Below are 13,702 nucleotides of genomic sequence, written 5' to 3'. Positions count from 1 at the left end.
TCGGGGGACTCTTCTTTTCAGCACTATTTACTCTCAGCTCTCTTCCTCCTCAGGGTGACTGCCCTTTCCCAGTTTTTTGGGGGGGGTATTCTTTCCTCTGCCCCCAAATCTACTTCTCCCCCTCAGTCTGGAACTCTTTGCCTCTCTCTCTGCAGAGGAATTCTTCAACTCGATCTTTCTCAAGTGCTGCCTCAGGGAGCTCACCCTCTCCCTGATGGTCCTCCTGAGAACTCCCTCTCCCTTCCAGGAGATACTTGTCAATACTCCCTCTTTCTCTAGGTAGGCCTCTGCTAGTTCTCTCTCTCCTTCCCTGGAGGGTACCACTGTCTGCCTCTGGCAGCGTTGCTCGCCTAGGGGGGTGACTTTCTAGATGGAGGCGCCTCTCAGCGTTCTCCCTGGCCCTCAGCAGGAGACCTTGACCCCATCTTTTCCTCTCTTTAGCTGCCTCCTTCTCTCTTTCTCTCTGGATGCTCGCCCTCAACTCCTTCTCCCTCCTTAGGCTTCTCCTCTCGGCTCTCTCTGTGTCCCTCTGGATGGAGCCCCTCAGCTCTCGCTCTCTCCGTAGGAACCTCCTCTCGGCCCTCTCTCTGTCCCTCTGGATGGAGCCCCTCAGCTCTCTCTCCCTCGCTGTATACCTCCCCTCTGCCACGTGCGTTTGCCTCTGGATGGCCGCCCTCAGACCCTGCTCTCTCTGGATCTGCCTCCTCTCCGACCTCTCCCTCTCCCGGATTAGGTCCCTCAGGTCGATCTCTCTGGACTGCCGGCTTTCGATCTGCTCCCTGTCCCTCTGGACGCTCCCCCTCGACTCCCTGACCCTCACCCTCCTTAGCTGCCGGCCCTCCTCGCGCTCCCTGTCCTCCTGGACGGCGCTTCTCGGCACCCTCTCCCTGACCCTGGCGAGCCCGTCCCCGTCCCTCTCCCGTTCTTCGTTGAGGATGGCCCTGAGGTCCCTCTCTCTGACCGGGGCCCTGTCGTCGGGGCGCTCCCTGTCCTCCTGGACTGCGCTTCTCAGCACCCTCTCCCTGGCCCTGGCGAGCCGGTCCTCGTCTTCGCAGAGGAAGGCCCGGAGGTTCCTGTCTCTGCCGGGGGGCTCCCTGTCTCCCTGGAGGAACCTGACCTCTCTGAGCCTGTCGTCGCTTCTCCCCCAGTCCTCCTGGACTAAGCTGCTCAGCTCTCTGTCTCGTCTGAGGTACCTCGGCTCGACCCTCTCCCTCACTATCGGGACGTCCTCCCGTAGGTTCCTCGGTCGCGCAGGGTACCTGGCTTCGGCCCTCTCCCTCCCCACGGGGGCTTCGGCCCACAGTTCCCTGCCTCTTCTGGAGCACAGCCGCTGAGCGCTCTCTCGCTCCTGGATGGCACACCTGAGATCCCTCTCCCTCCAGTAATGCCTCTCCTCCAATCTCGGCCTCTCCTCCTGGACAGCCCCGCAGATGGTCCTCTCTAGTCCCTGACGCCTCTGCTGTAACCTCGCTCTATCTTCCTGGATGATCCCCCTCAGCGATCTCTCCCTCTCCTTGGATAGCTGCCCCCCCAGCTCTCTCCCTAGAGGTTCCCTCTCCTCAGCTCGGCCCTGTCTCCCTCGACGCCCCCTTCCCTTGGCTCGCTCTCTCCCCCTCGAACTGGACCGGTCAGGCGCGCACGCGCCGGCGCGCGCCCTGGAAAGAGCGGGGCGGGGCGGGGCAGGGCAGGTCGGTTCGGCTCGGTCCTCGCGGGGTTCCTGTCACCGGACACGCCGTTTTCACTCTCCTCCTTTGGCTTTCCTGACCGGCTGTCAGTTTGAATTACCAACGTCGCGCTCCTATTGGGGGGAAGCCTGGACACGCCTTCTTCCCCCATTGGAAGATTCTGGACACGCCTCCAAGTGAAAGTCTGAGTGGAGGAGAACCTTGCCTAGCCCGCCCCGGCAACCGTATCTGTTCGGTTCTGCTTGTCAGTTGGAAGAATTTGGCTACGCCTCCGATTTTGATTGGTGAACTTCAAGGAGGTTTAGGCAAGTCTTCGCTTTCGCCCCAGTGAAAGGGAGAGAGGACGCCCTTCGAGCTTCCAATTGGAAGACATTAGACATTCCCCTCAGATTCTTATTCTCTATTGGACAAAATTCCCCGCAACGCCTCGCCCCCTTGACACGATCCAATTGGTTCTGTCTACCCTTTCGAGTTCGCGTGTGGTTGCTGAGCGTCTTGTTCCCACCTCCCTAGTGTTTTTTTTTAACTTTAGTTGGAGGTCTCGAGGGGTGGGGCTCACTCCAAGACTCCGCCCATGCACGATAGGCCACGCCCTTTGATTTTCCAGCCCAACCTTGCTCTTGGGTAGGTGTGGAGGGGCGGGATCAGTCTTCTTTAATGGCTCCAGCGTCCGTCAGTCGAGAGACGGCGGACAATGATTGGCAATCCGGTGGGATTCCTCTCCGAGATCCGTCCGGGGAGCCGGCGGAGGCTCGCCTAGGGGGTGGGGGAGGGAAGCGAACCGCAAAGTAGCGGGTGGATGGGCGGGAAGTGAGAAGGGAAAGCGTTCCCGGGGCCGGGGGACCCAGCCGCGCCGGAGCCAGGTAAAGGCTCCTTCCTTCTCCCTTTTCTCCCTCCTGGAGAGAATCGCAGACTGGGGCGCGAAGGAGAGCGCGGCGTCCGCTGCCTGCTTGGCTTCTCCGCCATCCCGTTGCCCGCCGGCCGGCGGTCCAGGCTCCGGGAGACCCTTCCCAGATCCCTTGTGCACCGCCCTCGTCTTCTCCCGGCCGGCGTCCGGCGTGGCGCCCCCAGCGCGGCCCCCAGACCCCTCTTTGGACGTCCGCCCGCACCTGACAACCCCCCTTCATCAGAACGGCCCCGGCCCTTTCCCGGGAGGCAGCGCTGACTAATTACTCACTGCCTCCGGAGCCCGGCAGGCGGCACCGTCCGTCCGTCCTCCCGCGCTGGGCGCACGCCCGGGGCCGGCCGCCTCGTACCTCGCTCTCCCCAGCGTGCTCCCGGGAATTGCGCTTCCCTCCCTCGGACCAGCCCCCCGGCCTGGCCGGCCTTCCGGGGTCGGGCAGCCCTTCCCCGAGGAGCGCGCCCCTCCCGGGGGATCAGCCGAGAGCTTGCTCCCCCCGGCCAAGTGGAGTAGCCCACCTCGTTCCCCTCCGTTCCCCCCCCTTCCTGCTCCCGGGAGCCACGCCGGCCCTCCTCCCTCCTCGCTTCCCTCCTCCCTTCCTCCCGCTGCCCTTCCCTTCGACCGCGGGAAGGGGGAGACACAGGCGGGCTCCTCCGGCGCAGCGCAGCGGAGAGGGCAGGCGGGAGGGAAGGAAGCCGAGGGGCGTCCGAGGGTCTGCCCGCCCCTCAGCCCGCTATGCGCCCCGGCTCGTCTCTCTGTCGGGCACCTTTAGGGGGTGAGAAGCCGGGCCTGGAGAATGCGCCCCCGGGGTTAGAGGGCTCCGGGATCTGGAGTTGGGCGGCGGGGATGTGACTGAGAGTGCGGGTGGAGGAGGGGTCTCCCCTCTCGCGCGGGGCCGATCCCCGCAGGGCCGGCTGGGCTGGGCTGGAGCGGGGTGGCTGGGGGAAGGCAGGGCTGCCCTCCCGCGCTTAGCTGATGGTGTCCTGGCGGGGCTCTGCGGCCCCGTTTCCTGCCTCTGCCGGCCACATTTTTCCTCTGGATGTGGCTCGTACAGAGTAGGGTCCCCCCCCTTTCCCTGCAGACCTCGCCCTCCTCCTGGCATCCCCCCGCCTTTTACATTTGCTGCCAAGGGAAGCTAGTAACCAAAAACAAAACAACGAGGAGGAGGAAGGGGAGGAAAAGTTGTGCGCTAGTAGCTCGTCCCCGCTGGGAACTGCATCCGCACCCCCTCCCCCTGCCCTGGCCTTTTGATCGCCCTTTGATGTCTAGGGGAGATACTGGGGTTGGGGCGGGGTCCGATGGCCGCCTTCTAGGTCCAGGAAGGCTTTGGCTTTGGCTGGGGCTGGGCACGGCTCAGGTCGGGCAGGATTGGGGGCGGGTGGGGTGGGTGGCTGCGGCTGAGTCCCCGCAGCCCTCCCTCCCCTGGCTCCGAGCGAGCCGAGGCTTTGAAGGGATTTTGTCTCTTTAAATTCAGAGGGAGCTTGACCTTGCCGCACCTCCCTCCACCCCTCTGCTGCCCACCCTCCTGGGGTGGGGGTGAATGGGGCTTGGACTCCGCAGCCCCTAGTTTGGGAAGACGTCGCCTCCCCCGCCCCCGCCTGCGTATCTGTATCTGCACTCCCGCTGATACCCCCTTTTCCATCCTCTCCCCCACCCCCTTTTCCTGCATTTACAGGCAAGTGAACCGAAGAAAACGACTTCCGATCCTGCATTGCTGCAGCTCCCATTTGGGATCTGATTTGCATCATCTCAGGAGCCCGTAAGACCAAACCAAACCAAAAAAGAAGCAAGCCTGGGATCAGCCCTCCACGCACACACACAGACACACATAACACACACACGCACACACATACACACGCACACACACACGGACACACGCCCAGACGCACCCCCACACCCTCGCCCCGACACTGACTGTCAGGCGCACACGGATCCCCACACCCCCACACCATGGTGCTGTGCGGAAGGACTTCCACTCCCTGCCTGTGCCGTTGATGTCAGTCCCCAGGACAGCCTCCCGGCGCTGCGGCTCGGCTGGCTGATGCTGATGCTGCGGCTCGGGGCTCGGCACTAGGACACCGACGCCGCTGCTCCGCCGCTGCTCCGCCCCGGCCCCGGCCCCCGCCACCGCCAACATCTGCATGTTCCCGCCGCGCTGGCCGCTCGCTGCCTCCCCAGCCGGCAGCCTTGCTACGGACTGAGGCTCCCCGGAGCGCTGGCTTCTGCCGGGAGACCCAGCCGCCCTCGGAAGAGGAGATCTCGGGGATTTTAACTGGAGTGGGCCGGGTTTTTTTTCGGGTGGATCTATCCATTCGGGAGCTGAATTAGGAAAGAAACATGACGTCTCCGGCTAAATTCAAAAAGGATAAGGAGATCATAGCAGAATACGATACTCAGGTCAAAGGTAGGTGGTCTTTGAAAATTGCTGTATACGCCTATTCATATGTACTTGTATATACACACGTATATGTACACACACACACACACATATATACATGTTTAAATATAGTCTATTGTGGCTCGTCGGGAAGGTTTCATTTCCCTGGATAGAGCAGGTGGGGGAGTTTTTATTCAGAGAAGACTGTCGGGTGAGGGGGATGAGGGTGTGTACCACCCTAGGATGGCAGGGCTAGGGGCCACAGGCACTAATGGAAATTTTCCAGAGCTTTCAGGTCTGCCCTAGGGACCAGGCCATCACTGTAAGTGCCCCCTTACCTTGCCTAGACTGGGGGGTGGGGGGGCACGTGGTTCTTGAAAGGATAAAAGGGGTAATCTGCTTTTGAGTTTGGGTCTTCGGAATGATTGAAATCTGACAGGTGTTTGGAGATGCATTTCACAGCCTGAAGACTAATCTGGGCTGGAAAAGGCAACCTAGAGAAGGTGTTTTATTTGGAAAGCTCCTGCAGAGGTTGGGTTTATAAGGGTGGTTTTTTTCTTAGTGTTTTTTTTCCTACTGCAGCTATTTTAAACTGTAAGACTTGCTATGGTATTACAAAACAGTCCAGGAACATCAGCTGCTAGGCATACCTGCCCAGCTACATCTAGGATCAGCCTGCTATGTGGAGAGTAGAAATCAAGGCACCCAACCTCCATCCTTTCACCCTCCACCCTGAATTTGTATGTGGTGACATGGGTTTTGAACTGAATTTTGATTCCCCAGGGTTGTGGTTCTGGAAAAGGAAAAGAAAGATCTGTGTTTAACCCTTTGTTCTTTTCCTTCTTTATTTTGAAGCCTTGAATTATTTCCCTGCAAAACAGGAATGAAAAGGTAAACTTGTAGAGGCAACTGACCAGTTCTCAGCTCTCCTAGGTCCACTGATAGACTTGACTAGTGAATCCCCCATTCCTAGAGCTCCTTCCCAAATTCCTTATTGCCCTTCCTTCCCTGGATTCCTGCCTGTTAATGAGGAACACACAACCAACATTTGTGTGGCTACCCAACCTGGCTAGCTAATCAGTCACTGGAGATAGCCCTGTGCCTCAGTCTAGTGAGATATCAGCTGGGGGATGGGAAATAGGCCTTGAATGTTATAACACATGGCTGGAAATCTAGGTTTTCCTTTGTTTCAGGGTAGAGGGAAGTGTCCCCTCCTCCTCTCCCTGTATCTATGTTAGGAAACCTTTTTTATAACATCGAGGACTTAGGGAGAGCTTTGTAACCCTTCCTCCAACCAATGCTTGGGAGGCTTTAAAATGGGAAGCCAGTTGCTTCCTTCTGCTTGGAGAGGCTTAATCTGCAGTTCCCACCATGCTGGGATCTCTTTATCTCCTCAGTTAGCTCCCCTCCAGAGTGTGCTCTGAAGGGTCTCTCTCATCAATTGACTGAAAGCCCCAGTAGGTTTAGAGCAGGGATAGGGAGCTAACTCAATTCTAGATCCAGTTGTGCTGGGCTGGGAGGGGTGTGGCTTCGAGTTAGAATTGAGTGAGGTCTTGGCCTCTTGTCCTGGTTGATAAGCCCTGACTCTTTTTGCAAACAATAGGCCACTGGCCTTTTGTGTCCTGTCCAGATTGGCTGCGTTCTGCTGGTTGGAATCCCCCCTCTCATTATAACTAGGTCTGTGCCTCTCCTTCACATCCTGTTCAGAACTGTTTCCATAGAGTTAATAACTTCCACTTTTCCAGGTTCTCTTCAGAGTCACCCCATTTGACCAACGGTACAAAGTGATTTTACACATATATTTTTAGGAAGTTTTGGGACTGAAAGGTGTTGTTAATAGAATCATCTTAGCCACTGATCCAGCTGGTAAAGGAATGCTGGAAATTCTCCTGTGTGCTCAGAGAATTAAACACTCGCATATTTACAAACACTGCTCTCTGAGATGATGTAATGCAGTTGGATCTTTGAGGTTTCTCTTTAACCTTGCCACAGACAGCAGAGTTTTCTTTCGCTCCAGTCTTTTCCCATTGACATTGTGTAGACTCAAAGAATCTTGGAACTAGAAGGAACCAGAGAAATGATGGTCTAACACTCTTATTTTGCAGATCAGGAAACTGGCCCAGAGACTTAAAGGATTTACCCAAGGTCACACAGCCAGTTAAGGGCAGAACTGGGATAAGAACCCAGGTCTTTAGACTTTCCGTCCAGCTCTCTTTTCACTATCAAACACTGCCTTTGTTCTGCTAGGTACTAGGAATTTAAAAAAAAAAAAACCACAGTCTCTACCTTCAACGAGTTTACAATAGTTGTAGAATACAGAGTTAGTCCTTATTCTACTTGGGTCTTGCTTCGGAGTCATCTGAATGAATTTTAAATCTGAGGATAAAGACGAACTTTTTGAGACCCTCTCTACCTTCTTTGTGGGTTTTTTTTTCCCCTTCCCTTCCTACTCTTGTAGCCACGTGGGGAGGTATAGCACTTTTGAGACTGTAAGGCCCAACCTCATCAATCCCTTTGTGGTTTTGCTGGGGGCTGCCCTCTGAGACAGCCTAACTTGTCTCCTTCCTGAAGACAAGAGCACTGTTTCTTAGCTTGTGGGGATTCAGATTCCTTTAGTAAAGTTCAGGCTTTGGGTGTCTGGTCAGATTCCACAGCCATGCCTCTGGGGCCCCTTGGTTCCTAGGGTATTAGTGCCTTTGCTGAGATTTGAGCTGATACAATGCTGAGGTGTAGGTAACGTCACCAAGGATGGAAGGGTAATATTTGGGTGAGTTAATGTAACTTCATATAATCTAGGCTATTGTCATTTCTTTGCAGAGACCTCCCTGCCCTGTATGTACCCCATTCCTCCCCCACTCACTTATTTATATTCTTAAGGTTTTTATAGTCTCCCAGAAAGCTTGTGATTGACAGTTAATGCAAATATTCCTGGAGGAATAAGCTGAAACAGAGTTGTACTGTGTGCCTGGAAGTAAAGATTCTCGTTCTTGAGAACATTGTGGGTCTTGTGTGTTTTGTTTTTTTTTTTGCCATAGGAGAACAGTGTGTGTGCTCCGCAGAGCCGAGGAGTGAAATTCTGTGACTTCCATCTGGAGCATTTTGATAGAATAAGCTCAGCCCTTTTGCCTGGAACAATTTAACTCTTTCAGAGCCTTTTTCTTTACAGGCGAGGGATGAAGCTGAGGGCTCAGTGATGGTCTCTGGGTTTTCAAATGTTGATCGATGGTATTTGAGCAAGTTAATTCCCCAGGGAGACTCCACTGCCTTTTGCTCATGCCAACAGAGGTCTTTTCTGAAGATCTTTTTTTTTCCCCAGTCCCCTCTCCTCAGGGAGCTTTAAACATAATCAGTTTGTGTAATAAAGCAGCAGTAAAACATCTTGCCTGAAATAGCCCAGTGGATGTTGTTGGGACTGTATTTTCCCCCTCAGTGACTGAAGGAATCAGTCATCTCTTGACTAGAAGAGAGAGCCTTGTCAGGCAGACTTTTCTTGTATGAAAATTAAACAGTAGGCAAAATTCAAATGCTGGGTACCTCTCAGTAGAAACATGTATGCTTGGTGGAGGAAGGGGAGGCAGGGGTGACTGGAAAGGGTCTAAGGCCCTTAACCTTTTAAGTTAAGGCATCTTCCAGGGAATGGGAACAGAAACGTGTTTTGGGGAAGCCCGTTCAGTAATGACAGTTCCCTCCTCATGCTTACCTACTTCATTGGAAAATTCCTGGTTTAAGACTGGTTGGACTGACACTCTGGTCAGATCAATTACCTTTGTTTCTCCAGGGGGTATGGTTTCTTTCCAGCTTTTGTCTGCTTTCATTGTAAGCTGGGTATGACCTAACAGTGGTATAGATAGGGGTAAAGACGGCTGAATTTGGAGTCAGATGGTCTTGGGTTCAAATCCTGCCCCTGCTCCTTCATAACCTTTGTGACTTTGAACATATGACTACTCCTGGAGGCCTTAGTCATTTTCATCTGTAAAATGAGTGGAGTGCAATAAATAATCTCTAAGGACTCTCCAATTTCATATTTATCCCAGTTTTGCAAGTACCAGGTACCCTTCCCTGACTTACATATGAATGATGCTGACTGGCCATTGGCTGTTTTCTCCTCCTATTCTCCTAAACTTCCTTCCTGGGAAATTCAATTCCATTCATTTCATCTAGGTTTTAAGGTATGTTCATTGCTTACCTTATACCTGAGGCTCTGGGAGCTTTATTAGGGAAGTATTAGTATTATGCTGTTCTGGAGGGAAAAAGCAATAAATATTAATAAAATTCAAGTCAACTAGTATTAATTAGTAGTAGATCCAGAATTAATTTTTTGGTAGAATATAGTAAATTTCCTTTGGAAGTTGCTGGATTTAAAATAATCAGTATGGCTCAAATTGTCCAGGCTGGTTCCTGGACAACTTGTTTACCTTAATGAAAAAAGGCTAGGTTAAAGATTGTGTCTCTGCCATTTCTGTTTATTTATAGCTGTTCCCAGTTTGGAGCTGGAAGAGACCTTAGAGATCATGTCCTCCAACACCTGATTTTACAGATGAGGGAACTCCGGCCCAGAGCGGAAATGAAGCTAAGAAGGAAATAAGTAGCAGAATCAGGATTTGAATCTACCTCCTTTTACACCTAATCCAGCGCTCTTTCCAGTGTAGTGTGCTGTTTATCATTGGAGGACTATCTAGATGTATTAGCAATGATCTGTTTTCCTGGGAGTATTCATCATATTAACCCTTAGACCCTTGAATCTCTTCTGTAGTGTCTGAACAGTGACCCAAATTTTTTGGGTTTTTTTTGTTTGCTCAAAAGGGAGGAGTTATAAATTTAAATTTGCCGTCGCTTTTAACTAGCTTCCTTCCACCACACCTCTTTAGCCTGTGAACTCAGTCTGTCTTTCCACCTTCATCTTTGATTTCTTCCCATTATAAACTTTTGTAGAGATCACATGGAGTCAGGGAAAGGGAGTATCGAAGCTGGAGTCAAGAGGCCTGAGTCTTCAGTACTTACACTAGCAGTATGGCCATGGTCATATGACCTTTGAATGTCAGTTTCCTCGTCTTTCAAATGGTAATAGTCAATAGTACCAGCACCGTTTACCGCACACGTCTGTAGAGGGGAGAGCACTTCACATCCTTAAAGTGTTTGCAGTTCTTACAGTTGCTCCAAACACTTTGAACCTTTCCCAGAACACACATCTTTCCTCTTTTGCTCTTTCCGTCTTCCTGCCCGTATGGCCTGCCAGTGTAGTCTTTGCTAGGCGCCATCTTACCAAAGCCCAGATCTCGGCTGCTCTTCTCTACGGTGTCTTGCTTGATCACCTCACCCACAAGTGATAACCTCCAGCTTGCACCCCATGATGCCAGTCATGTGGCACTGGCCATAGACTTTTCTCTTTGGACTGAATCTGGGGCTTCACTGGTATAGGACTTTTAAGAAAACTTCTGATACCAAAACAGACTAGCACCTTCTCTACAGTTTGTTGAGAATTGCCTGTGTGCACTGCCCAGGGTTACATGGCTAATAAGTTTGTTAGGCTAGGCTTGAACTCAGGTCTCCCGAACTATTCATATCTGCCTTTCCTGAATTCTCTTATGTTAAAGAGATTTACTACATCTTAATTCCCTTTTAATTAGATTGTAAATGAAGACAAGGACCTAGACTGATCCAACTTTGTATCTCCATAGCTCCTTAGGGAAGTACTGGGCTTGAGAAATGTTTGTTGGATGAATGAATCTGTGCCGTGATTGGATGTGTGTTGCTGTGAGGGGATGAAAGTCAGGAGAGGGCCCAGGTGGAGGGTGGATATAAAAGTCTCTGCCTGCCTTTATTAGAAGTTGGGAACATTGATTTGCAGGCTCCCGAGGCAAGCTAGAGTTAAACTTTAGAACTGATCAAAGCACCTGAATCACTCATCTTACCTTTGAAAGCAAGAGAAAATATGAATTGTAGTATTCCCAGTAGAATTTAAAATTTTTCAGAAACTTTCTGTAGATGAGGCAAAGAGCAAAGCCTACATTTTTGTTTGCCCTTTTCAGCAGATTTTCGAAGTGTGAAGTGAATCGGTTTAGGCCCATTTTGATCAGGAATTAAAATAAGGGTGACCTGAAAAAAATTGTTAACTATCCTTCGCCTGGTCTAGAATAACTGTTGCCTGGTTAGGGATGGCTCCAACTTGCATGATATGCCTGAGGGGGAAATGGACAAAGCTGAGAATCCTCCTCTTTGGTTCTTCTAGTCATTTGCTACTAAGTGGCCTTGATCTTAACTTATTCCTCAGGAATTGATGGCTCTGGACTTGAAATGTGCATGTTCTTAAGGAAGGAGAAACAGCTGGGCAGTGAGGCTCCTCAATCTTTGTGGTTATTTTAGGATGCCATCTGCCAAAGAAAAGGCCATCTTTTTTTTTTCCTCTTTGCCTAAAAATGTACTAAGTGTTCAAAAAGTCCTGGAACATACTTCATGTTGATGCATTGCAGACCTTGTATCTTTGATTTAAAATCATGGCACGATGGGTGGGGCCTGCTCTCACTGGGGAGAAGATGACCCCCTCAGCTGTGGTTGGCTGGCATTGTCTGGATTGTAGAAGAAAACAAAATCCAGAAAACAAAGAACACGTGGTAGTTTGGACATGACATACCGTGACATGACCCATGAGCCTTAAAAAAATACATCCTGTTTCTGAATGGTTGGCAACTACTTCTTCTAACAATGAAGTTGTCCTGGGTGGGGGAGGGCTGGTCCTGGAACCAATTTTTGCAAGATGAATAAATCCTACTTTCTGGGGGATAGCTGAAGGTACTCTTTCAACCTATTAGGCTTTTTATCTTTTCAATAAATGTTAATTTCAGTGCACAAAATCTATGTGTAATACCCTAATAATCAAAACATTTAATGTCTTTTTCCAAATGTCTCAGTCACCTATAACTGACTCATTTGGCAAGATCTAGTCTTGTGTTTCATAATGATGACAATTTTGAGCTTACCTCACATTCAGAGCATCCTCTTTCTAAGAGCTGAAAGGTATCTTAGAGATACTCTAGTGCAAATGGATTTCCTTTGGAAACTGGTAGCTAGAGAGTTGAAGTGACTAAAGCAAATGGCAAAGCTTGGGCTATCCCTGAGTCTCTTGTTTCCTAGTCCTGTGATCTTTTCACTAATTACAATTCCTCTTAATTCACAAGCCTTTCTTTATAGTCATTGAGTGCTACAACCAACAGTTCATGACAGGGATTCCCAGTGTTTTTGGCATGTGGAGCTACTTGCAATTTCCTCAAACCCTAAATTGCTGTGGAAGTATGATCTGATCAGAGTGGAGGTAGGTCTTCCCAGAGAATTCTGGCCATCCCTGGAGAGAAGGGTTATGGTGGGTAGCTTGGAAACCTACCAGGTTGGTGATGTACCAATAGGTTGATCTTTTAGTGGGCAACCCTGACCCCGTGAACTGGTGAACTGTGAACATTGAAACAGGGGTTAGTTAGTTGACAGTCCCAGAGGTGGCATTATAACTGAATCCCTAGAGTGCTGGCATGATGACTTCTGTCATCACTGTGACCAGAATAATTATGTTAAATCTTAGCCTTCTAGTTTGTCCATTGAGTTATGTGGTCAAAAAATTGTTCAACACTCAGAGGTCTCATGATTTTGTTCATGTGGCTGTTCCATGCAACAGTGCAGATTGCAACCCCTTGAGGCCTTCCCATTTTATGTGATTCTTGTCTTAAGTTAACCACAGGGGTTTCCCCCAATATGTTGGGGGACTTACCCCTCCCCACATTCCTTTGCTCAGTCTGTGTATAATCCATTCTCTTTCTTGAGCATGTTCTGGGTTCTTCCTTGTTCCTTTATGTGTTGCAGCTCACTCATGACCATCCATTATGAGCTTTTCCATTGCCCTTTGAGGGAAAATAATCTCCTATTAATTTTTGACTTGGCCTTGTTCTTTTACGTGGCTCAGAAGGAAGAGTTAGCACAGCTTATGATGTTGCAACTGTTGTGTTCAGGGCTTGAATTTTAAAAAAAAGGAAACGTGATTATAAGTAATTTTTTGAGAAGTAAAGAAATGGGATTTTTTTTTTAACTGTTCTTAGTGGTGAGTAGAATAGTAGGGGCTATGGAGTTGGCACAGATTTTTACCTAAATCCCTCTATAGACAAGATAAAGACAGAATAAATTGGAGACACTTTACCTAGAGAAAGGGCCACTGGAGCGGGAATGAAGAGTTGGCTTAGAAGGGAGTTTAGACAGGACTTCATGTAGGATGGTGGAAATGGTTTGGGATCCTCCTTAAAGGTAGCACGATAGCATCTTGAAGCATTTGTTCCTCTTCACACACTAGTTAGGTTACTAACTAGCATTACATTATTAACTGGCATAGTAATGCAAAGAGCACTATAACAGAATGAGAAGATTTGAGTTCCAGAGAAGAGAGTGAGGCTGATGACGTTGCCGCAGCTCTGCCTCACTGAAATCCAATCTAGAAGCAAGTCAGGACGTGGCCCTCATGATTTCATTGGGTGAACAACAACCTTGAATAAGCTCCGTCTCTTACTAGTTAAGTGATCCTACCTAGGTAAATCACTTATCCTCCCTGTGTAGGAATTTCCTCATCTGTAAAATGGAGATGATAATTAATTTTTCTGCCTATCTACCATATAGGATTGTTATATAGACATGTAAAGTGTAAAGCCCTGTGTAGCTGTGAGCTCTACGTTGAGTCAAAATTCGGACATAAAAAGGAGATTCCTT

The 13,702-nt window shown here is 50.2% G+C and overlaps 1 protein-coding gene across 6 annotated transcripts in view; it reads left to right on the top strand.

The window, feature by feature from the left end:
* The first annotated feature begins 4,850 nt into the window (after window positions 1–4,850).
* Window positions 4,851–13,702, top strand: part of SRGAP2 (SLIT-ROBO Rho GTPase activating protein 2) — a 247,956-nt gene continuing 239,104 nt past the window's right edge. For all 6 annotated transcript variants that reach the window (XM_072648021.1, XM_072648020.1, XM_072648023.1 and 3 more), the window contains exon 1: window positions 4,851–4,990. In XM_072648021.1, the coding sequence (XP_072504122.1) occupies window positions 4,924–4,990 (67 nt within the window). In that variant the 5' untranslated portion in view covers window positions 4,851–4,923. The remainder of the gene's footprint in view (window positions 4,991–13,702) is intronic.

This window comes from Notamacropus eugenii, chromosome 2, assembly GCF_028372415.1.
Source record: "Notamacropus eugenii isolate mMacEug1 chromosome 2, mMacEug1.pri_v2, whole genome shotgun sequence".
In the NCBI taxonomy this organism is placed as follows: domain Eukaryota; kingdom Metazoa; phylum Chordata; class Mammalia; order Diprotodontia; family Macropodidae; genus Notamacropus; species Notamacropus eugenii.
This window is presented reverse-complemented; position numbering and strand designations above follow the sequence as displayed.